Source organism: Acyrthosiphon pisum, chromosome A2 (genome assembly GCF_005508785.2).
Source record: "Acyrthosiphon pisum isolate AL4f chromosome A2, pea_aphid_22Mar2018_4r6ur, whole genome shotgun sequence".
Lineage (NCBI taxonomy): Eukaryota > Metazoa > Arthropoda > Insecta > Hemiptera > Aphididae > Acyrthosiphon > Acyrthosiphon pisum.
The window spans coordinates 73135499-73162300 of NC_042495.1; the positions used below are offsets into that span (position 1 = coordinate 73135499).

Below are 26802 nucleotides of genomic sequence, written 5' to 3' on the forward strand. Positions count from 1 at the left end.
ATAATTTTAAACCGACTGACCTTCGAGTAACACTCGTTCTCCAATAGCTCTGCAGCCGACCAGTCTGCGTTAACGGCTTGAGGTTTATTTCTGAATTGCTCGGCGACGGAATCACACACAATTTTCATTTGATTGATTACAGTAGTTCGTCATTTTACCGGATTTTAATTAAGTATGGTTTTCTGTTTGTTTTTCATTGTTTACTAATGTAGTATGAATGTTTGACGCGGGTATTTTATATCAAATATTAAACAGTACCTGTCTATTGTAATAATTGAAATAGGTAATTAATTTAAAATTTCAAAATCAAGTGCTTTTTATACTTTATACAGTGAATATCAGGTAATTAACTAAGCTTTTTTGTTTTATTTTAATTGGTGCAGTATTGGTGTGATAAAATATTATGCTAACACACTGTTTTTATAATTTGTAAACATAATAACTACAAGTTACACCTATAAACAGTAATCATCATAATATAATTGTTCAATATTATATTTTTCAACGAGTCGTTTGTTTTTTGTAATTTCATGCAGCTAATAGTATATAATTCAGAATATACAATACAATTATGTACTCGACAACGCTTATATTATATTTATTTATTTTAACTTATTTTTTTTTTCGATTTACTTTTTAAAATGAATAGCAGACTGACAAATAAAATTATTTATTTTTAAATTCATTATTCAAAATATGGACAACCATGATATTTTTAATCCAATTATTTAACAAAACGGTTTACTTTTTCTCTTGCATGTTTTCATAGAATATAGCGATTACGTGTATACTTTATTATATTATGTATATTCTTATTATGGCAGAAAAATTTCATTTTCAAAATAAAATATTTGAAGAACCGGATAAAATGGAAGAGTGGTTGAAAATAACACTATGTGTAAGTTTGTTTGCAACTTTTCGGGACTTTCGACCAGTGGATTCATTTTATACATCATATTTAACCAGTCCAGCCGTAAATTTTACTGCTGAGCAAGTAAGTTTTAATATAGCTTATGCTTTATTATTTTTACAATAACAATCGTGGTTTTAAAATACACTTTTTAACTTTATATGATATTATTTTTTAATTTTCATATTGTAATAAAAGTAAAAACAAATAAAGTAAAGTTTATTGAAACTAATACACCATTTCAACTGATTCATTATTTTTTAAATAATTTTCTTAACTTAGCTGTAATGTTTTGTTATATTTTATTATTAAAAATAATTATTTTAGTAGGTACCTAATCAAGATATTTTCTTTTACGATTAGTAAAATATACAGTATAAAGTAATTTTTATACGTAGGTTTTAAAACTTGCAGCAAATATTGTCTTTCATATTAAATTCAAAATAAATATAATTGAGAAACGTATGATAAAAGTACCTACCTAATATATCTGGGTTAGAATTTAGTTTTTAGTTGAATATTATAATATAACAATATTTAGTTGTATATTAAAATTATCAGTGAGAAATCTTCTCACTAGAGTATTTTTGGGGAAATTATTTAGAGGTTATAAAAATCAAAATGAGCTATTGAATTCTTATACTCAAAAGTATATTAACTTACCATGCTCTATTATTATTGCGATGGAACAATATTAACATTCGTGTCAGACTTTCATGCTATTTTCAGTCAAAATACTTATGTGTTATGTAGAGGATAAGTAGGTAATATGGTATATTTATCTTTAAAAAAAAATGTTTATTTTTTAGCTCTATAATTTTTTCAAAGTACCTATCCATAATATTTATTACTCGTTATGACAATTATATTTGAACATATTATTATATATTAAATAGGTAATTTACTTATATACAACTATTTATGGCATATTCATAAAGTTTTAATGCTTATTCTAAATTGTAATTTTTCTGTAACTATATTTGTTTTAGTTGATTTTTGGGGTTGAATAAAAATTATTGTCGGATTATGGAGTTATTTTTTATCAAATTTCAGAAAAAATTATAAAATTGAGTTGCATTGTTCATCATTATGAACGTAATTTACATTATAAATTATAATTATTAAATGCTGTTCGTTGGTAATAGTATTATTTGTGGCGGGGGGAGGGGGCTGATCAACTTTTACACTTGTATACATTAAATACGTACTCTATCACAAATAGATAGCTGAAAAGTGTTAATACTTATAGGTACATTTTTAAATATTTTAAATACAATATAAGACTTTTTGAGCGATTATCATAGACCATTAAAATAATTTTTTAATTTTCTTAACATTTGGGAGGGGGCTGCAGTGCCCTCAGTCCCTCCCATGGTTACGCCACTGTTTATATGGTTGCCATTGGATACAATATATTACTACCTATGTATATGCAATTATTATGCATATAAAATATGTTTTTATAAATAAATTTATCTACAAATTTTTGGGCAACGCTAGGAGTGGCAGCTATAATAGTATACAATAATGTTATATCGTTATATTATAATGTACATTATCAATTTTATTTTAAGCAAATACTTTTGAAGGTACTAAAAATTGATCATAATACTAAAAATACGTTTATTTTTTTTTTTTAGGTGACCGAAGATATTTATCCGATAAATTCGTACGCAACTACGAGTCTAATAATTATTATGTTTCTTGTCACAGACTATGTTCTTTATAAGCCAATTGTGATGCTGGACGCTTTAAGTTCAATGGTGATGTTTTTGTTAGTTTTGGAACCTGTAACTCTCTTCAAATCAAAAGTAAGATTCAATTTTCGAATGTTTCGATACCGTATAGGTTATGAATGGATTTTCAACTACCTAATGTAAATTATTGTAACTCAACAATGAGTTATAGTGTTAAATGTTAATATAATAACAGCAATAATAATAAAGGTTAATTCTTTTTAATAATAATCATATACCAGATACCTACTTGACACCTATTATACACCACGCAACATTTGTTTATTAAATATTCTGTTTTAATTATCGTGGTATTAATATTTTTTGATAATAATAATAAATATTTTATTTTTTCCAGCTAAGTATGGTATTTTTGGGTCTAACGTCTGCATCCGAACTAGCATACATGTCATACGCGTACGCAAAGATCCGTGACCGTAAGTTATACCAAAAAATGACTGGAATTGTAAGAGGTTCAAATCTTTTGGGAAAATGTTTATCGTCCACATTTGCTCAAATTGCAGTTTCAGTTTTACACATTGAATATGGGTTACTCGTATATATTTCATTAGCGGGTAAGACATTGATACAATTAACTGATTTTAGCTATAGTTGAAATTTAGTTATTAACTTTAAAACTACTGTATTTCAGGTTCCATCGTAGCCTTAGCTTTTTCATTTTTTCTTCCTCCAGTAAATGTAAGTATATATTTTCATCCTGAAAGTCCTAAAACTGCCAAGCCGAAAGTCAACTACAGTACATTTCACAATCACTGCCATAAAGTAATTATTTATAATAACAATAGTACCTAGCTAATTTTATCTTAATTTTACTCAATACCTATAACATAATAATAATATGTAACAATATATGATCAATGTTGGAAAGAAATATTTCAGAATGTAGTTAATAATATTTATTAAAACACTTTTTCATGTTATAGATTTTAAATTACAAATAAATTTACAAGAACGTATTAAAAGTATTAAAATACTTTCATATAATATACAGGCATGAGGAAATTCACCAAGCATGCCATTCCAATTTTTTATTTAAATAAAACATTTATTCAAAGTTTGGAAAAAAAACCCTGTTTTTGAAAAATCAGACAATTTTTTTCAAATTTTTGATTTTTTTTTTTTTGTACTAACCTAACGAGTACTCCCCTGTTATATTGTAAATGGTTTTGTAAAAATATAAATTAGATGTAATATTTTGATAATATAGTATTTATTATACTTTGCCCATTTGTAAAAACCAGGGATCGAAACCGTTTCAAAATTTAACGGTTACGGTTTTAGTTCTTGAGAATGGTTTTCTAAATTTTCTGGTTTTGGTTTAGGTTTTAAGACCGGTTTTCAAAATTTTTTGGTTTCGGTTTTAAAAAAGGTTTTTCAAATATTTTACCGTTTTAAAGAACGGTTTTAGAAAATTTTCGGTTTTGGTTTTTGGAACGGTTTTTAAAAATTTCCATTTTATTTTCCTGTCTAATTACTGTAGATTCGATTTTTATTATATATTAACTATTATAAGGGCCGAGTCTAAAGCCCTGAAATATGGCTACTTTGTATAATTAGTGTACAATATACGATATAACAAATTTACGTTCAGCAGAACTAATTTCGTGTTATTAACTTGAATATTTTGTACCTAATTTAGGTGCCTCGTGCCTACTTTTGCATTCGACATAATATTATGTTGCCATATTATGGTTGAGATCATTATTCGGTTACATTAATATTAATTGTATATTACAATAACATCGCACTATATTATTTGTATTTGCAATTTTCAATCATAAGTTTAGTAATAATATATATATATATATATTAATATTTCGTAATACTCAGTAACTGCATCGGGATTTTTATCAATAAATCCAAACATAATAATTTCTTCGTATAAAAATAGTAGAATTACAAATAATACAATTAACTTTATGGAATTCATAGAAACCGAAATTAGTTTAAAATTTCAATCGGTTTTTCAAGAACGGTACAAGAACGGTTTTTCAATTCTATGGTTTTGGTTTGGGTTTTGAAAACGGTTTTTTAAGGTCTTAGGTTTCGGTTACGGTTTTTTAACCGGTGTTTAAAAGCTTTTGGTTCCGGTTCCAGTTCCGGTGTTCAGAAATGAGAAAACCGCGGTTTTAACCGGTTTTTTTGGAAAACCGACTAAACCGGTTTCGATCCCTGGTAAAAACCCATATCTTTTAAACCCATTATTATGGAAATTGTATTGCCCTTACTCCTTAGTACACAAAGTTCAATAACTCAAATACTACTCGTACGAATTTCGATTCTGATACCTACGTTAACATTTCCAGAAAAATGATCAGTTAAATAATTTAGAGTAAGACTCATTTTCTACCGTAATATATCAACGGGTTTGGAAGATATGACCCTCTCGTTCCAATTCGAAAATCAGTAATTTGTATTTCCTCTGGACACTCCTTAAATAGTACAAAAACCTCAAGAATTTGAAAGTATTGCTCCTATAAGTATATTAAATAATGTCAAAAAATGAGATTTTGAATAACTTTATAATTTAAGAAAAGGGGTTGATCATGCTTGGTAATCACTCATTAGATTTTCTGTAATGATTGCAATTTGCATTTAAGTATATTTTACATTAGAATAACACAATATGGTTAAATTAAAAGTTCCAAGTTTCAAATATAATATTATAATAATATTATTTTGAGACTATGATATATTATTTGATATCCAATTTTAGTACTTTGAGCGCACTCTAGCGTCATACTCTACAGCTATATTATTAGATCCTTTCATATTGTCACAAGATGGCATTATACATTCATGTGTAATAATAATAGTCGATGAGTACAGGTTTCAAGCTGAATTGAAAGGATTATTTTGAAATTGTTTTAATAGTAATACCTACCACCTACGTGATTATTATAAAGATGATAGAACTTAAATCTCAATAAGCAGGATTATAATATTCATGTTGCATCGTTTAAAATAAACAACATTTCATTATTGTATTAATTTACAATATTATTATATAATATTGTGTGCTTATAATATTATTTTTAGCAAGTATAAAAATAATGGTTCAGCAGTTGGTTGTTTTCTTCTTAAGAGGACGCTACACTCGCATATGTGTCTCTGTCTCACAAACAAGTAACATAGCAAATAATTCTACATTCTGAATAATCTATTTAATACAGGCATGTTTAATATATATAAAAGCGAATTGACCTATTATCAAATTTAGAAGCAAGAATAATATTATCTAGTTAATGACCTAGGTTTTTTTTTAAATGTTTATTTAAAAGCAAGTTATGAGTATTTAAAATACGATTTAAGATAGTCAGTTTATCACTAATGGATGTGCAACTATATTTTAATCTTAGATCGTGAATTAAAATGAAAATAAAAAAAAAACCTAGGTCATTAAAAAGATGATATTATTCTTACTTCTAAATTTGATTTTAAGTCTATTCACTCTAAAATTAAAAATAACTGGGTTAAATTAATAAATTATGCAGAACGTACAATATTATTATGCAATGTTATGTGTTTGTAAGATACTAAGCCGTAGACAACTCATGCGGGTTAGGCGTCATCTTAATAGATTTTCCATTATTCTACAGGTCTGAGGCATATTTTCTTTTCAAACTAAATAGTTATCCAAATATTTTATTTTCACAACCTAACGCATCTTAAAATCAATACTTTTACTACAACGTCTTACACTACAACATAGGTAATTTATTAAATTGAGTAGGTACCCATATGGCTATATTACGTTATTATACTTATAATGCATTAATTAATGCGTATTAAGGCGTATCAACACTTAAATAATAGATATTATGCAAACAGTGGAAAATAACAGCAATATATACCTAAACAAAACCAAAATTGACATGTTATAAACTTATAGTAGGTACAATATTTTTTACTACATTAGGTACGTCAATACCTATATGTACAAATAAAATTAATATAAAACAAATCACAATGTTACAAAAAATGTATCAGTTGATTTGGATAGATAAATCGATTTTTTGATGAAAACGTTCGTGCGGATGTTTTGCTGTTTAGCTCATCACCCCAATTTATAAATTTGTCAACAGTTGAGTCCTTATCGACACAAAATACTATAAAACTTCCATCGGACAACCTTAAATGCCAACATAAGCCAAAGGGTGAGATTACATCGTAACGCGTATCAACATGCAATGAATAAATCGGACAATCAAATTCAACTCCATGCATATGATTTGATAAAACAATATAACTTACCTAAATCCATTGGGTCATGATATTTTTTAAATATTCTCTATATATAATTATATATAATATTATAATATTTATATAAACCGATAATATATTTAAATATGAAATACTTATGTTTAACATATAATTTCGTTTATCAATTTTAAATTATTATTTAGTACCTACAAATACACAAGTATAAAATATAAAACAATACAATTTTTACATTTCATAAAAGTTTGGAGTTAATAAAAAATGATACTTATAATAATATAATGATATCATATTATATTACTTATGTATCTGTATTCAAAATAATATTTAAATTTTGAACTTAGGTACTACGATTATAAATAAATAATATTTTTAAAATATGGAAAAAATGATTGAAAATAAAATGTTTTCAAGATATTATTATTCTGTCACTCTGCATCAACATAATTTCAGACTATTCAAATATATAACTTAAACTTATAACGAAACACAGACCGTGATTTGAAAACAATTTTCAGCTATTTCATAGGTTTCAAATTAGGTAGTAATATTTTAATATTATAAGACTTTTATTATTTTCTCGTTCAAGGTCTTATAATTTCAGGATTAAACTATTGGTACAAAGCATATTGTTGAATTATGTTTTAGACTTAAATTCATAAAATTAATATTACGATAATATCGATAATAATATTATACATTATGGTGATTGTTTGAAGGTTTTCTCCCAGGAAAATCAAAGTAAGGGGGCAAAAGTAAATTTCCATCGTTTCTTCAGTTTATTTGGAACGTCGAGTAATCCGTCAATTAAAACTTTACCAGGAAACAAAAGACTGCTTGTCGATGATAGTAATTATTTCCAAAAAGCTTTCATCCCATAGTTGTAGTTTTGACATTTATTAATTAAATTGCCCATCAAAAGCGAAATTTTATTTTCGTGTTTGTGTTAAGACTACAAAGAAAATATAACGAAGGATTTAGAGCGCGAGTGTTGACGAATTGTCATTTCTGATAATTTTAAAAACGATTGATATTTCCTTATATTTAATTTGTTCACAATGCGACCGAAATCGCAACATGACCGCTTTTAACATTAGACGCGTACTTACTCGCGTCTATTTGATGATATCAAAACAATAATATTATATTTGCCGTTGTCACAGGACCTTGGACCGTGTTTGGTTGAAAAATCTCCAAAGCCTGTTCGTGTAGTATTTGATCAGCTGTACTCAGAATTGAGGGACGCGTACACCAATCCGTATCTACTCAAATACGGTATATGGTTTGCCTTCGCCACCGGAGTCTACTTCCAGGTGATTTAAAATAATACGCAATTCAACAGAAGTACTCTACTTGCGTACCTTTTTCTCTTGTAAAAGTTACGTCCAACAATAGCGTATAAAACAGTTGCGAACGGCGTACCTATTTAAAATGTTAAAATATTTTAAATTTTAGTGTACGCAATAATTGTGTAATGTATCCCGTATTAAAAATTATTCAGTTATAATAATAAATAGTCCATAATCATTAATATTAATATTGTAAATGTAAAAAAGCAAAAACAGTGAAAACGATCTGCTGTTTAATAGGTCCTTCGTCGTCGAGTAGGCCACTGTGACGGATATGTTATATTCGAATTCAATGGTAAATCATTATAGGTACTCATTGATTCTATATGTGAATATAGAAGACGAGATGATTAGCATCTAAGAATGATATTTTATAATACAGATGTTTCCATACTACTATAAATAATTGTCTTTTCTAATACTAATATTACTTATGGTATGTTGAACTAATTTCTTCAAACAACATTGCATATTATATCACATTATATAATATTAATATCGTTAAATTATATTGGTATATTACAAAATGTCAAAAAGTTTCAAGTCTCTTTTTTTTGTCATCAACTAATTTTGCGCAAGTTTTCCCGTATTTTTTATAATTTTTTTTTTTTTCTAACTATTTGATATGTACTGTAAATTTCTTACTTTCCACGGTCTAAAGTACCAACCACAATCAATTTTCCACCAGAAACCACCGTAAATGCAGAGGATTGAAGCATTTATAGTTTATACTGCTCCTAAAAGTGACGCCAAATACAAAAAAAAAACAAAAAATAGGTACATCGCTTTTGCTGTAATACCAACACATTTAAAACTATTGGTCTAATACAAAATACATGTTAAGTTACAGTATTTGCCATTTGGTTGAAAAAAACTATCTTTTTAAAAGCCCTATGTATTAATTTCCACGTTCAAAATTGTATTATTCTTATTAAAAATAACATGTCGTATGCCACAAATACGCTATGATGAAAGTTTTAAAAAGTATCATCGTTTTTTTTTTTTTAATTATTTACTCGATAATAACGACAATGTCTCATTAAATTAGTGGGTTACTTACTCCAAAATTCCATAACGTGAAAAAAAAACGTACGATCAAGATTTGTTATCATAGATTTACATTCGACACAACACGCCATCATCACAAGTTTAATTGATTTTTTTATATCAACAAGGCGTGCTGTTACATGAACTATAATATGATTTGACTTTTCGGCAGATTTACAGGTGATGACGTACAATGACGTTCTTTATTTGAAATTGAACGAACGCAATCCGGTCAACAACAAGTTGTACAATGGTGGAGTTGACGCTTTGGCTTTCATAAGTGGTAAGTTAAATTTTACACGTCTCACACATAGGTAATTACATTATTCTGAGTATCATCGTTACTGTCTTGCGGCGATATCTGGCGAGTAATACATTTTAGGTTTTATTTTGGTGCCCAAATGTTTCCACCTTGTTTTAAAATTATTATTGGGCTACATTATATTTAATATTATATATATAATTCTTTAGTACCTTTATTGAAGTTTATAACTGTAGATATATGATTAGGTGATAAGATTTAAAATTTAAGCGCCTATAGGAATGACATTTTTAACTTTCTTTTTCGTTTGATATTCTGAAATTTTCTATTTTGATGATTTCTTAATGAAACGATTTAACGATTAGGACTTTAGTTCGTGGCCCATGGACCATGGTTGTAATTTGTTCAAACGACAACATTGTACCATGCACAATTTATCTATTTATTATTATTTTTTGACGGACCACAATGAATATTTATTTGAAAAATAATAAAATAATTACAAAATACTACTCAATGTTAAATTATTTGGAAGACCAATGAAGGAGTTTTACAAAAAATGTAAGTACATTTTAATCTTTGAACACTCCCTTCCCCTTTCCACACTCACTACCAACCGAAAAATCCAATTGCGTGCCTGACAACAGTTATTATAATGTTAGGTACTTTGTGTTTTCGATGTGCCCATCTAGTTACTTAAGTAAATTTTTAGGATGGGGGCAAACTGAAACCAAATTCTCCAATATATTTATAATCTAGCTCATACTATGGAGGAAGTTACGGGAACGCATTACAATTATAGCTCGTTAGCCGTTAGTATTTATTTTTATTTTTATAAAATTGATTTGGCCAAACCATTTTAATAAAGTATTTTATAAGTAATAACTTCAAAGTACAATAAAAATTTTACATTCACAGAAATATTAACCACTGTAATAATTATTATGCTCAATGATTTTTTTATTTATAATTAATGCAATATTATTAAATTGTGAACTAGGATCACATGGAATATAACCATGTTATTTAAAATTATATTGATGTAATATTTTATACTATAAACTTATTTAAAATCATTAAATTCACTAGAAATTAATAAATACTCCCATAAAAATTACACAATAAAAATATTATACGTAAAAATGCAAAATCATAAGAAAATGTTATGAACGTTTTTTTTAGTTATGGAAAATAAAGATTTTATATACAAATATATTAAATCAAAAGTTTATGTATGTGCATATATTTATTATGTATATGTATGTACTTATGCACTCTAATATATTAAAATATATGAACACGTTTACTGTCTATGTCCAGAAATATTGATTTTAGGTTGCTGTATTTCAACACGTGGATAAAAAATATTTCAAAATATAGTTTAATTGAATAGGTACCTAGTATTTGTAAATTTGCCATATATTTTCAATAAGATTACTATTATACAATTAAAATTTTTTTTTTTTTTTTAATTGAAGTAATATTCTAAGGGCTTATAAGCTAACAATGATCAAAATCGATTTTCTATAAATATTCAAACTGATAATACATTTAAATATAGGTAAAATATATTATTATTTACTTAAATAGTAATTTATAAGAAATAATTAATATATATGAAATGCTATTATTATCATTAATATTATCATATTAAAATATTTTGTCGGGAATTAAACATGATATTATAATAATTAATGAATAAAAATAATAAGATAATAAAATATTAGTGTTTGTTTCATCATTTTTTTTTTTAAATAGGCTTAATTTATTTTATATATATAAGTGACAACAAATAGTCTTTTAAAAAAAATATTAATTTATTTTCAATTAATATATTATTTACTAAGATCTGTAAAAAGTTATGAACTCAAATTAGAAAATAATACATATTTCGATTATAGTAGTTGTATTGATCTAATTTTTCTAAATGTAATTCCAGGTGCATTGTCTTCATACTTCATAGGGTTTCTGAAGGTTAATTGGAAATCCACAAGTGATTTATTCTTCTTTGTTGGCTCACTTTTGAGCTGCATAACGCTGTGTGTGTGCTACGTGACAACATCATTAAATTTGGTATACATAATGTACATTATGTTCTGTTTCGTATTCCAATCGATGAATGTTGTGGCCAGGTACTATTAAACTTATTTAACATGCTATTTTGTACTTATCGATTTCTGTGTTTTCTAGGTCCGAAACAGCTAAAAATTTGAAGCATGACAGTTTTGCTTTCATTTTTGGTGTCGTGTTTTTTATTTCATTAGTTGTGTCAAGTGTCTTTACATATTTATTTGTTCAAGGTACTATTGTTGCGGTCCCGGTAAACGTACAGGTAATTGTAATTGTTATACAAAATCAAGAAATAATAATTAATCAATAATACGTAATTGGAATTTCGTTTGACTACAAAGATTATTGAATCCTTAATATCATCTATAAACAAATAGTTAGTACTCAGTAATAGTCACTGGCCAATATTTAAATAATCTGTAGGTATTATAGAGGTCAATGGTAATCCAATTCTATAAAAATGAATAAATAACGAGTTCACACATCTGACGTTTTTGAAGAGTGTCAATTTATATATTATATTTTTAACCGTAAAAACGTATAGGTATTTTATCAAAACAATCCATGAAATGTTGGAATTTTTTTCATTTACACGTAATATTTAAAAAATTTAATAATAGATTACTATTGTGGTTGAATATTGAATTTATTATTGATAGCCATTAATTTTTAGATTCTGAGCAGGATGATGAATGTATTGGATTTATGTCTTTGACGTCACCTTTAGGAACAGTGTAAAGCAGTATAAAGCAATGAAAGGGGGTTTCTGTTAGTCATTTTGATCTAGTTGAAGCTTAGGGGAAGGAGTCAAAATTATACAGTAGTTTTCAAAATAATTGAGAAAAACTAAAACAAATTATACGAAAAAAGGGAATAGTAAGGTACGCAATATCAGTTTTTGAAAAAATTGATTTTATTTTTTTATTACAAATCAAACATATAATTTGGAGAGACATGACATTTCTATGAAATGTTTAAATATGATGTCATTTTTAAAATGTGTCAACTCGTTTTATGCTCTTTTTTAGACTTTGAAAATATCTATTTTGTTTAGTTTATATTTTTTTATCATGTTGATAACATGTTAGGTTGTACATCAAGAAGATTGAAAATTAATACATGGTTCGTTTTAATATGTTGCTCTAACAGCAAAAAAAGTACAACTTACTATAATATAACTATATAACTAATAAAAAAATAAATTACTTACAAATAGTGATATTTATACATTTTAATATGTATTTACCCTTAGAGATAGTTTCCGTTCAGAACCATTTTTAAATTATTTTTTTTAAACATTGCGAACACTTTTAGTCTGCAAGACATCTGACCAATTTAATACATTTATATTATACGTAGGGAGACACATACAAATAATGTTCAATTTTCCGTGTTTCCTAATTATAACCTATACATTAAATTAATAATATCAACTGTATGTGTACTAGCTATACCAGATACAATGTTTGTACACTAACAGTACAAACACAGTTACAAAATACAACTTTTGGACATGAATTTACTTTTATTAATTGTTTTATTTTTTTTTATTACGATTAGACTTTAAAAAGATTATACTTTAATCTATGTAATTTATTTAATCTATAATACCGTTGGTATAAAATTGGTTTGTTCTCATATCACACTAAATAATAATTTGATACAATTAGGTAGGTAAGTTATCAATATCTATTTATGTTTTTTAAAAGTGTTACAAATTAACAATCTTGAGTAAATTATCTTAGCATTGATATATTATTTCTCAGAATATGTGAAATATTGAAATATATTATAAACTGAATGGGTATAAATTAAATATCTTATTATCTATTAAAATTGTATTTTATATTCTAACGAGTAGGTATAATATTTTATTTTATTTTTCAGTTTCTAATCTATGGATTGATTAACGGTGGACTTGCTATTTGGTTCTTTTTTGAAATGTGTAAAAAAAAAATGTGCAGTTAAATAATTATACAATTGTAAATATATTTATTTTTTTTTTCACTTCTTATTAATATAAAAATATTGTTTAATTGAATATATAATAATAATATAGTACAATGATAACAAAAATAATATGTAAGTTATTTATTTTAGTAAATTTTTGTATATTATTATAGCCAAAATTCTATATCATGTTATTTGTCCAGTAATCGTATCATTTGATACTTAAACAGTTGACCTACAGATGTATAATTTAACTATTTTCCTAATTAAAACTATTTTTACTACGCATTATATAGGGAAAAAACTTTAGAGAGGAGGATAGTGGCTCATAAATAATAAGTAAAAAAATAGCATGCCACTAGATATATTTCCTCTGCAAGGAAAATTTAAGAATTATAGATATTTTTTGGGCCTATAGTGCAGTGAAAAAATATTTATTAGCAAGCAAAATGTTGTTAGAAATTTGATACATTAAGAATTATAGATTAATTTTTATATATTATATACTTTATTATTTTTTAATGTAATAATGTGTGATAAATTAATCATTCATTGTTCGGTGATAATTATCTGCAAATATATAGGTAATTGGTATCATTAGCATTTATCATAAAATGCAAAGAACTGTTAGTTTATAATTTATAGTCGTAAAATTGTTTTTATTTCATGATTTTAATAGTTTAATGTCAATGAATAAAATAATAAGAAGCATTACGAACATTGTTAGTAAGAGTCACAATACATTCACCATAGATTGCCTTAGATACCTATATAATAAAATATTGCAATATATTATAATACAATTATTATTATATAGCTATTATAAAAATATATTATGTTATTATACATTTGACTCGTATATTCAGTAATAGAAGTAATTATATTTTAAATAAAATTGCATCTGTTTAGTGGCTATACTCGATGATATAATAATAATGATAATTATTATATGCTAGCTAATATGAAGCCGTTAGAGGTCCAGTCCCAGACTTGACTGTTGGATTTTTACGACGACCGTGTCAGCGCAAACCGTGTCCATATATGAAGTTTCAAATAAGTACCTATTTGTGGTATCTTTATTATACCTATCTAATATATTTTAGTGCAAATATATTGCGAGCACACTCAAAAAAAAAAATTATTATTATTATACTGAAGTTTATTTTGCAAAAAAAACGTAGTATTAAACGATCCTTCTTAGTGACAGAAAACAAAAATACATGTAGATTATAATCATAGTGCATTCTGAATGAACAAACATATTTTGCATTTTTATAGAATTTATATACATGAGTGCATATAATTTTCTAGTATGTTTGTCCTTTGTACTGTTTGTTCACTCAGTCAGCCAAACACTGTCTCGGTATGATATAGCAACGATGCGTAAATATAAGACCATCGCTATTGGGTTTAGGCAATATATTTTTAAGATTTAGAGTAAAGCTAATGCATAATAATTCTATTTCAGCATAATATGCACGTTTGATATTATAATTATAGGATGTGACATAATTATGAGAATATTTTAAAGATAACATTTAAATTATTTTTATAGATTAGTTGACTTTTTCTTTTACCTAAAGTACAACAATGAGTTTGGATTGCTTATTATAGACACTGAGTGGTGACTAGTTAGTATAGTAGACTATAGTTTCACCTATAATATTCCTTATGGAATATAATGTACTTAGATTTTATCAGAAAAAAATATATATTAAAAGATGTATTGGAATCAAAATATGGTTACTGTAAATAAAATCTTTATCAGTCGAAGATCTTTGGGTTCTCTTCACTGAATTATTATTAAAAATATAGGTATATTGAACATTCTTTATATAGGTACATTTTATAATATATACCTATAAGGTCATAAACCTACAAGCTACAAAAATTATTTGTACAATATTATTTTTGAACACAATTCGTAGAATTTAAAAATATGTTAGATTCATTATATTAGCTTTGGTTTTAGTTATTTTAGTTCTTATTTTGTTGTAAAGTGTTTATCAAGTGGTTGTAATTTTTAGTAGAAATGTTTTATTAACTTTTTTATATCTAATCAGATAATTTATATTTGAAATCCGGTGTCATAATGGATACGTATATTATGTTAGGTGCCCCATTGACCTTTTAGACACGTTATAATGTTATCCATAATAGTTTATGGATAACAATCAAATATAAAATTACAAAAGTAAAAAAAAATAAACCAAAAAAAAAAATGCCGATATTTCTGATTTGTAACAGTTTTATTTTGGTAGTTTGCAGGTCAAACATATTGATGATCTATACATAAGCGTATTTCACATTTTTACTTCAATAAAGTTTGTCAATTTGTTATTATTTGTATACAATTTTAGTATTTGTCCCTTTTTTTATATTTTAAATTTAAATCACAAAGCTGATAGTGTATGATTAAGTCCTTACTATTTAAATACAAAATAATTAATAAATTAACTTGACGTTTTAATTACCAACCAGGCTAATGCTAAACTACAAAATACATTTAAATACTCGAAAGATTCCAGGTTTTTGGCTCTTAATTACTAATGACTTAAGTCAAAATTGTATAGTTTAGTTATTGATTAAAGTTTAAGTGGAAAAATGCATTGAAATTTGTAATTCAATTTATCATTGTTCCTCTTTACATTGAACTGAATTAAATAATCAATTTAATTGTTAAACCAATTATTTTTATTCTTTCTAACAGTAATCCAATTATATTTGATTAAGGCAAAACTGATTAGAAATTCAGATATGGGTAATCTAATAACTGGAGTAACCACTCTATATTACACGTTGTTGTAAGTCACATGCAAGTGAATCAAAATTTTTGCTAACGTCAATATGTTAATTGTTAAAAAAAAAGTCACTCTTGAAATAGGCGTTTCACGTTCAGATATATTTTTTTTTAAATTACAGAAAAGTTACTCTGAACAAAAGTCTTAAGCTGTATACTAGTATGATATTCCAGAGTTTATTAAACTACTTTTGAATTTATAAATTAAACAATAGTCGTACAAGCTCACGCAATCTACTCAAATGTCGTTTCAGTTAAAGTGATGTAAATATTTTATTTCATTTTGCCAGTTCTAGAGGGAAATGTCGATCTAGATATTATGAATAATTTCAGTACATTTTGAAAAGACATTACAAAATATAATTTATTATTTTCTAACAAACGCAATCGCAAATGCAATGATTCATATTAATAAAATAAATACAAATTCAAATTATAAAAATATACTAAGCACTAGAGGTATAGACTACCTATATTATGTATGGGTACATTATGAATCGTTCATAAATTTTTTTTAATATTCAAATATTATCATATTTGAGTGGTAAGAATAAATCATCACATCAAAATAGATTGGACTGTTGACACGAATTGCATGCGGAATTTACCAAAACCCCACTGAACATAGTATAAAATAAACAGATATTGTATTTGTATAGGATTTTCGTTTATATGACCAATCCGGGTTCCAATTATCAATATCACACAAATTTCTGTTACATGTTTATTTATTTAAATACCACGGAGTGGTAAATACGATTGTATTGATGATATTCTATTTTTAGAATAAATTTTGGTAGTCTCGATGGATTATGAAAAAAAAAAAAACAATAATATAGTTATTTGAGCACCATCATATATTTTAATATTCACAATTGTTCGATAAAACACAATTTTTTGATAAAATAACAGTTATAGATTCTGAGCGATATTTTTATTGATTTTACAATATGTGTATGTGCGTGTGCGGGTGTATATTGTGTGTGTTTATTTTGAATCTGCCGTCACCTTTTGGGGAATAAAATTGTCTACTTTATTTTCTACTTCAGCATCTTTTCTGGTAGGAAAGTGAATCTAGTTGGTACTTTGGATGAATCAAAATGTCCATTAGATTTCAAAAGCGCCGAGAAAAACACGATGAATTCTTATTGAACGGCTTTTATATATTTCTTATAATTAAAAATGAATGACCGCAGATACTTTAAATTATCCTCAAATGTTATTTTATAATTTTCTAAAGATGATAGAAATTGAAAAATAGTTTGATTTGCTTTAAGTTATTTACAAATATTTTCAATTTTTCAATTTTTCAAATTTTTGTTCTATAAATTTCAATAAAAAATGGTCTGTTTATATCTAATTTTTTTTAACAATACAAGATTCACCATAGACTGAAATAATAGAAGTTCACATAATTAAAGATCCATAGTTACGATTTTTTTTTACAAACATTTAAAGTTCAAATTTTGATTAAATGCAACAAAATCTCGAACATTTGCAAATTATTTTGAATTTAAAAATGGATAAAATGTTATAAGTACCTACTTGAAACTTTTTTAAAAAAAATTTAAAGAAACTGTAACGCTAAGGTCTAATGGTAAAGTAAATTACTTTAATCACAGAATATAAAATATCATAAAATATACTATATTATATTATGAAGCTGATGGACATATAAGTCTTCGCTCATCTTTTTTCCTATACAATTATTTTATATGATTGAATTCAAATTTAACCCATCCGTCATAGCGATCGCTAAAGACATCTATTGTACAGCAAATCGGTATCTACTTGCCAACTTTTTTTGTAGTACAAATAGTATACTATATAAGTACATTTATACTTATCTACACATGTTGAAGTTATCAATAATATAATTGTAATCAAATTAACATTTAAATATATACAAGTATACATATAATTACTTATGTGATACTATATCCCTACATTTTAAGAGAATCGACTATCGAGTATATAAACTATAAAGTATTAGAGTTCTAATCTCATTTTAATTGGAATTATGATAAATCAGAGGTATTATGTTCTTACTTATAGCAATCCGAACCATTTAAAATGTTGAGTTATAAGGTAAGCAATCTTTTCTAGAAGTTCATGTTCAGGTAATGTAATATAGAACATATTATAGAAACTGTGATTTATTTTATATAGGTACCTGTACCTAGTGTAATAATTTTTTTCTCGGATGTATTCATTGATGCTTTTCATTTCAAATTATTTGTATGTTTCAACTGATGGCTTTCGTAAAATCGAATGAAAGGTAAATAAAGCCACTAACTGGTGTTTCATGTGTATTGGTAATGTTCCGACTACCTATGATTATCTTGTGTCAAAAGCTGCAAAAATACCATTGTCTGTGTGGTTTTCCAACCAAGAAAATATTACCAATAACATAACTCACAATAAGTCCAGTTGTAAAATGTCCACCCACTGTGATAATCTAACACATTGTTTAAACGTATATGAGTACCTTAATTGTGACAAATGATATGGCCCGTTTTGGTAATCTAGAATTTGGGGTAAAACTTGTGACTAATTTGATTTTTTCACACGATTATTAGCCAAATAACAACTTGAGAACTAAAAGTTTTTAGGTATAAAAAAATGTAAACTCATTTTTCACTCGACAAAATACAAGTAACCTAGTTGCAACGCCCATCAAAATTAATTATCGTGGAACAATAACTTTTTATTTTGCAAAGTTGTAATGTGACAAAAATCTTCGCGCGTAAGTATAAGACCAGTTTCCTTAATAACCACGCAATAAGCCTTTAAATTAAATAAACATAATGTAAAATGATACCTGCATATTATGGTTTTTTGTGTTCAACATCATGTTTTGAAGCAGAACATTTATTTCAATTTTAATTTTTTAAGGCACCTACTCATCTAAATAATAAATTAAGTAAATATTTACTAGTATATACTACCAACAAAACCTTACAAAAAAAAACAGAAAATGTAAATATTTGTTGTACACCCATTTTTAAATAAAATCCATTATGTGTTATCATCTAATTCAGACAAGAATAGTCGTAGAAATTTCATATTATCAATGATATTTATTTCAACAATATTTTTTATAATTTTGTTTTTGAAGTTTTTTTTAAATTTGCAAGCCAACATACCTAGTTAATAATACAAGGTAATAATATACACACTGTACTTAAAAAAAAAAAATAGTGCCTGTCTTATACACTGTTGATTCATCATTTAATTCAGATTTAACGTAGGTTACTAAATGTCAAGGTTAATTAAAATCGACTATATTGTAGAAGTGAGTTCTCTGGTGTTTTGTATGAGGTATTTTTAATTTTCATGAAAATCAATATTTTTTACTATAAATGATTATACTTATCTAGGCATCAATGAATAATAATCATTGTACTTTTAGTTATGGTTGAAATTATAATTCATACATCTGATTTATTATTTGTTTTTTTTATAATCACTATAGTTTTATTGAAACTAGGATTTGAATATATATTTTGAAAATTTATACTATTAACTATGAGCATTAATATTAAATTTTAAATTGCAAAAATCTGAAGTAGAAGTGTTGATCAAATTTCATGTGCGCGAAATGTTTCATAAATATTATTTGAATCACATTTATTAATAATGCTCAAAAAATGTGTTAACCGAAAACAAAAACATTATACTGAAATAAATATAGTTTCCTGCACTCAAAATCGTAAAATGCTCATTGTGGTGTAAAAGAAATTGGAAAAGTTTTCAAACTTGAAATACTGTCCAAAAATAATTAAATATTTAAAGCATTTAAAATGTTTAGAAAGTAATAATATAAATCTTCAATTTATGTTTATTGCTTTTATGACCATTGATCATTATTTGTTATTACCAAAGTCGTTTTTAGCCATTCAAGTGTTAAGTATAATTTATTTATTATAAATTTCAAACTATTTCTGAATATTTAAGCATACATATTTTATCAATTTTAAAATGCATATTTAAACAAAATTGGTTTTTAACAAAACTATATGATTGATTAATCTTTTTTTTATATTATTTAATTTTTTCAAAACAAACCTAATTCAAAATTTAAAACATGTATGGTAGGTACGTATTAAACCAACTATTAATAGATAACAATATGGTTAAAATATATAGTTGTATTATTTGATATCTCAAAGGTCGGAAAGTTAATTTTTATTAAAATTTCCTGAGTCAGTCATATCAAGTTAACGTTGAAAAACTTAACCTATACGTTATATACCTAGCTGGTGACGAACAGTATATTGAACTCTTAAAGTTTGAATGAGAGATGAGGTATAAATTATAAAAATATTAATTTAACTCAGTTAAAAATAAGTTACTTAATTTTTTTTAAATACCTAGACTAAAAAAAAATCTAATAATACCTATGTCAATATAATATTTTATAATCTATGATATCAATTATTATTATTCTCTAAGAGCAGTAATGCAGTTAGACACGAGTTATTTCAGTATTGGAGTTGATGTAGTAAGGTTAATAATCACAAGATAATTCCATAACTATATATTATAATGATGATTTTAAAATATATAGGTATTAAAAATGAAGAGTTACTAAGATAAAGTATTGTATAATATTATGTCTTTACTCTGTTGTAACTGCCATTTATCGTTTGTATTTCAATAGATAAATATTATTGTTATGCTTATAATATGACTTTTATATTATGGATTTTATAATAGACATTTATATCACAACTTTATAATTTTTTTTAAAATTATTATTATTGTATCAAATATGACAACGATTAAATCACTACCTACCTATATATTGTTAATTTTTTTTACACAAATATTGTTTTTGGGCTGGGTTAAGATAATTTATTTTTCTGGCCGATTTTAAAAATTAGACGTTTTCGTAGTCATGGTTACTTATTGACAAAAACATATTTATGATTCATAGATTTTCCTTGTAGAGGACAAATATTGATTAGTGTGCTATGGTTTTTAGTTTAATAACCAATACTTGTATACTTGTATGATATTTAACGAGGTTCATAGTATTGACTTATGTGGTTTTAAATTATTCGTACATTTCATTACAATTTATTAATCTATGCACGATGAGGACTCTCCAGTTTGAGTGAAAAAAGTTATAAAATATGTTATATAAAGTTATAAATTCTGCAATTTATTATAATATATAGGTCATAATAATAACATGTAAATATGTACAAATATATTTCTAGAAAAATACTGCTCATAAATTTAAACCAAATAATCAATTTTATAATAAAATAATATATAATAATAAAACAAAACGCGAGCCGTATTCATTATTTGTCATTTGGTATAATAACTTATATTATACCATTGAGTAATAAAATAATTTTATTGCGTCTGATAAGTCAATTTATTTTTATAGTAAAATGACTCGAGTGAATCGCATTCATTGCTATATAATATTTCAGTTTCTAAGTCGACGTCGCGAAACGGGTCCCCGAAGAATTGTCATTCGGAGTAGGTATTTAGCATGTGTTTATTTTTCTTGGCTCTTGGTATTTTCATCATTTTATCCCCAATGGAGTAGTCCCAAATGACCGGCGACGTGGACCGATGCCAGTTGTACGTCCCGATTACACCGATTCAGACGCAACACGAATGATCTCGGAAAATTCTTGCGGAATGCCATTTCACGTGTGGCTGGACGCAAAAATAATAATACCACGCCGTGGCCGCGAAACGGAAAACGTTTTATTGTACACATTATTAATGTCGGAAGTACCTATTCGAATATCCACTGCAACGGTAAAATATGAACAAAAAATATAATCTCATTTCATTATATTGTTGCAACGCATCATCAACACAAATTGCGATCTGATTCTCTGAACTAGAAGCACGTTATAATGAATATAAATTGTGTATGTGACCGGTACGTCATACGGATACTCATTATTGTAATAATAATGTCATCTAAATATTTATTTTTAATCGGTTGTCGAATTTGTCAGGTTCATAGTTTATGGTGTGTATATGCACGTTCAGCGACAATATTATTATTAACAAATAAGCATCGTGACGTTATTGTTACAGAAATGGCGTTTCACCACAGGCATTCAGTAGGCATATATTTACACTTAATGGCGACTGTCACGTTTACACAATTCTTAATAATTCGTTAATTAGAAAATTAAAATAAAATTTCCTTTCCGTCTTTCTTGCCGTACTGGCATAAAAGGAAACGTTAGAAGTTATTTTCGGCAACCGAAACATTGTGTGAAAATATAATAATATAATGATACCTACTCCACGCAAAGCTCTAAATGTGCACTTTGTAAAATGTATAACATAAAAGTATTTATTACATAAAAACTCAACACTACGTCACTACTACATTAGACTCAAATTATATAACTATATGTTTAACAATAGCAACAACTCCCAGGGTGGTATGAAAACCATACACCATTTTTACCTATGTGTTTTAATTAATATCATAATCATATAAATATTTTCAAATTTTTATGACATTAAAATTATTATTTTAATTAAGAAGAACCTTCAATAAATTACGATACAATTTTTTTTCACGATCGAAAAGCTTATAAAATATGTAATATAAGGTTCCTCACAAGTTATACTTATGTTCATTCAAAATATTAAAACTAAATAGACACGGTTTTATTTTATGAATATTTGAAGTTCAAGTGTTGACCAAATATGCCAAACCACAAAAATTTGATTATTTTTGTAGTTGAAAATTCATAAAATGTTCATTCAAAAATGTAAGAATATAAAAATACATAACAATTGTGCGCAATTAGTTTAAGACATTGAAGTTAAAATGTTCTGGTAATTACATTAAATAATTGAAAAAAGATTTTTGGATATTATTTTATTATAGTTAATTTAAAAAAGAGGGAAAGTAGGTAATATGCACTCTGCCCACAGTAGGGTTTAACGTGGCTATAACATATAATTATAATATAATATAATACAATATAATTATAATATTAATTCAAGACTTTCACATAAAATACAATTTAAAACGTCACATTTGCTTTTTTTGTTATTAAAAAAAAATCGATAGTATTTTTTCAAGCATAAATAAATGTATATTTTTTCTTTGTAATTATAAATAATATGTATTATCACATTGTAATTGGGGGTCCATGCCAACTCCTACTCGCTTAATGTAGCCCAGCCTTCACAAAAGGTTGCACACCCCTGATTTAACGATTTGAATAGGTTTGTGGCATAAATAGGCAATTGCTTATATTTAATATAAATATTATGTTACAAATGTAATTATAATAATTTACAAGAAAATTTAAAAGCAAAGTAAACATTTTTTTTTTTGAATTACAACAAAATTATTAAAATCGTTATTCTTAAAAATATCCGTGGGCTCAGAACCTAAAGGTGCTTAATAGATTTTTTTTGAAAATTCACTTTTTGATACACATACACACATGTTTAATTATCTATAATTCAAGCTCTCATCAACCTTGTAGGTCCATTATTTAAAAAGTTATTCAAAACTAAAAGGGGCAAGTCGATCAAATTAAAATATTTGTTATTTGATAGTAATCTAAATGCACATTTTGGTTCTTAACACTAGTGTTTAAACTATAAGGTCCTAATGATAAAATAAATTAGAGATAACCAAAAAGTAATATTTCATATTAATTTTATCAACCATACAATAATAATATGACGATATAACATTATTAACTATCAACAAAACAAAGATTTCTATAAAAAAAATTGTAAAATTATTATAAATTAAGTAGGCATGGGCGTACACAGAACAAATTTTAGGGAGTGGGTGGAGGGGATGTCATGAAAATTAATACCATATAACTGTAACCGTTAATTATTTATATTACATAATCTAAGAAAACTACACGGGGTGATGGTTGAACCCTTAATCCCCTCCCCGGATACTGTCTCGTAAATAGGTATCTCTTTAAATGGAAAGCAAATGCCACATTATTTATTATTTTGAGGTTGGTAACGTTTTAGTAAAAATATACATTTAATTCAGAACGAAAAAGTTCTAATTAAGTAAACAAAATAATATTAAAAACCAAAATGTTCTATCTGAAGAACTTTTTGTTTGTTATCGAAAATTGTTTAAATTATTGTTTTTTTTTTCATTTTAATTTTAAAAAACTGATTGCTAGATTTAACGAAGAACAACTTTGTGAATTTTTAGATGTGCCAATCATTAAAAATCATTTATTACGAAAAAAGATAATACAGTTTCAAGTTGAAAATAGTTTAAAATAGCTCTCCTGAACAATTTTATATTTTGAAATAGTACCTTTGGATCTGAGCCCACGCAGTTTGTTGAATTAATAACTAATTTTGTCCAAATTTGAACTTTTAATGTCTGTAAAAATAAAAAATAATGTGATCATCTTTATTTTTATTTTTGGGTTCCAGTGTTTAATGTATAATGGACCTTGTATAAAGTTTTCAAGAGGGGCTTGGCGCAGCGCGATGGCTGCAATCAGTCACGCAACGTGACTGAGAATAAATAACGGCCAGTGCCACTAGTTCCCGGATGGGTGACCACCCGGGTTCGTAGTGTGCAAAAACCTTGCCACACATACGTGTGTTTTCAACCGTACCAACAGTTCCAACCTTACTGTACCAACCCTACAGGCTAATGACCTCAGTTAGTGAAGCCTATAATCCAATAAAAAAAAAAAAAATTGAACTCCAAATGCCTGTAAATAAAAATTGTGGTCATATGTATCTTTAATAATTTTGAATAGTTTTAATGTAACTTATGAAGAACCTTATATTGAATATTTTTGACCAAGTGAATTTTTTTATGGATATTAATAGAAAAAACAAAAAAAATTAAAAATTTTAATGTGGCAAAAATTGTCAAAATTATGTTTAAAATTTAAAATTACTATAGTTAAGGTCATATAATAAATAATAATTTATACAAATAATAATATATTTTATACATCGACAGTTATAGAAAATTATTCTGTTTTTGTCCATAGAAATTAAAAATGTTGAAGGTAGCTATTAAAAATATATAAAACCTATAAGACCACAATGATAAAAAGTACTATTATTTAAACATTTAATGATATAACTTATACTCGTAACTTACTTCACACAGTTTATTACAAGTTATTCAAAAATACGAATATTATGCAGGAAAACAAAATATATTAGGTGTGGCCGTCGTGGAATAGCACGTGTGCGTGACTTAATCACGGTACCCACATAATATTATTATGGAATTTTGTCATTTTTGTTATGTTATTATACTTATTGTGTTCTTTTTGTTTTTTGTTTTATCTCCGTCAAACAACGGGAAAACCACCGACTCGTTTACATTCCGTTCGGTGTGCCGTCTTCGTAACGGCGTTTAGTTTTTCGCTGGTTCCGGGAAAGCCGGCAGAGGAGGAGACGCGAACGCGCGCGCGTCTGGCGATGGAAATCCTCGAGTACAATACAAACAATGTAATAATTCTTTGGGCGAGTCACCCCCGTTCCGGTGCCGTGGAGGAAGCGTTGAATCTGGCAAATAAAAGCGAACTGGGGCCACTGAAACAACACCGCGGGAATGGTAATGTGCGAGCTTTTGACGAGAACATTAAAATATATTCGCGCATTCACACACAACGTTTCCGGAGATATCTGCAGTCGTGCAAATGTGTACATTATATTCTATATAATATAATAATATGTATATTACTATAGGTGTATATGTATGTATATGTATATGTGTATATGTGTGTATGTATTTATTTATGATTTATACATCATGCAACGTGTTGGGGTCCAAAATATATACGGGGTGATTTACCAAACGTGCTCACCCCTTTTTTGTCCTGTAATTATGCGGTGATTCAGAGTTATGATTTTTATATACTATATTAAAATATAGATATACGACTTAAAGAGTAAATTGTTAAGTACTTAAAGTGTTTGTGCTATTTAAGGATTATTCTGCAGTGAAGACGTTACAAACTATCATTTTTTTTTTTTCATATGGAAACCTTATTTATTTATGTTTTTACGAAACCTTGATATTATGATAATTTTATGAAAACATTGATGCTAAAACCTATTTAAATCAAATTATATTATATGAGCGGTCACGAGTGTACCCACTTATATTAAGTAAGTCAACTACACTGTAATGGATGTTTTATAATATTTTAACTTTATGATAAATTTTAGAACACTTAAATAGATTCTTATCCAAGACTGTGGGTCTCAAATTCCAAGTATCTCGAAGTTTCAGTTTGTCCAATTTATTTTTCAGTCCCGATTATAAGGAGGATGCTACCCATGCATTTGTTGTCTCTGTCATATGCTCATACGACAACAAATTTTCGTTCACTAGTTTCAATAGTGTGCTGTTAGTTTTGATATTATAGAGTGATCTATAGAGTGATTTGACCTATTATCAATTTTTTAGG

General features: G+C 26.4%; 1 protein-coding gene across 4 annotated transcripts; it reads left to right on the forward strand.

The window, feature by feature from the left end:
* Positions 1-26346, forward strand: LOC100165133 (thiamine transporter 2). 4 transcript variants are annotated; one of them, XM_016800394.2, is made up of 10 exons: positions 1-342; positions 825-994; positions 2551-2721; positions 3005-3221; positions 3299-3429; positions 8052-8201; positions 9465-9567; positions 11486-11678; positions 11737-11878; positions 25747-26346. In XM_016800394.2, the coding sequence occupies exons 2-10, from the start codon at positions 869-871 to the stop codon at positions 25903-25905; spliced, it is 1392 nt and encodes a 463-aa protein (XP_016655883.1). In that variant the 5' UTR covers positions 1-342; positions 825-868; the 3' UTR covers positions 25906-26346. The 4 variants fall into 4 exon arrangements, with proteins under 4 accessions (XP_016655883.1, XP_029345036.1, XP_016655884.1 ...); XM_029489176.1 differs by having other exon boundaries at positions 1-283; XM_016800395.2 differs by having other exon boundaries at positions 2-172.
* Positions 26347-26802: the final 456 nt, after the last annotated feature.

Bases quoted from the DNA above. Each gene is read 5' to 3' on its own strand.
- LOC100165133 (XM_016800394.2), top strand. From the start codon at position 869: ATGGAAGAGTGGTTGAAAATAACACTATGTGTAAGTTTGTTTGCAACT. The intron at 995-2,550 runs GTAAGTTTTAAT...TTTTTTTTTTAG, and splicing joins TAAATTTTACTGCTGAGCAA to GTGACCGAAGATATTTATCC. The intron at 11,879-25,746 runs GTAATTGTAATT...AACGGCGTTTAG, and splicing joins CGGTCCCGGTAAACGTACAG to TTTTTCGCTGGTTCCGGGAA.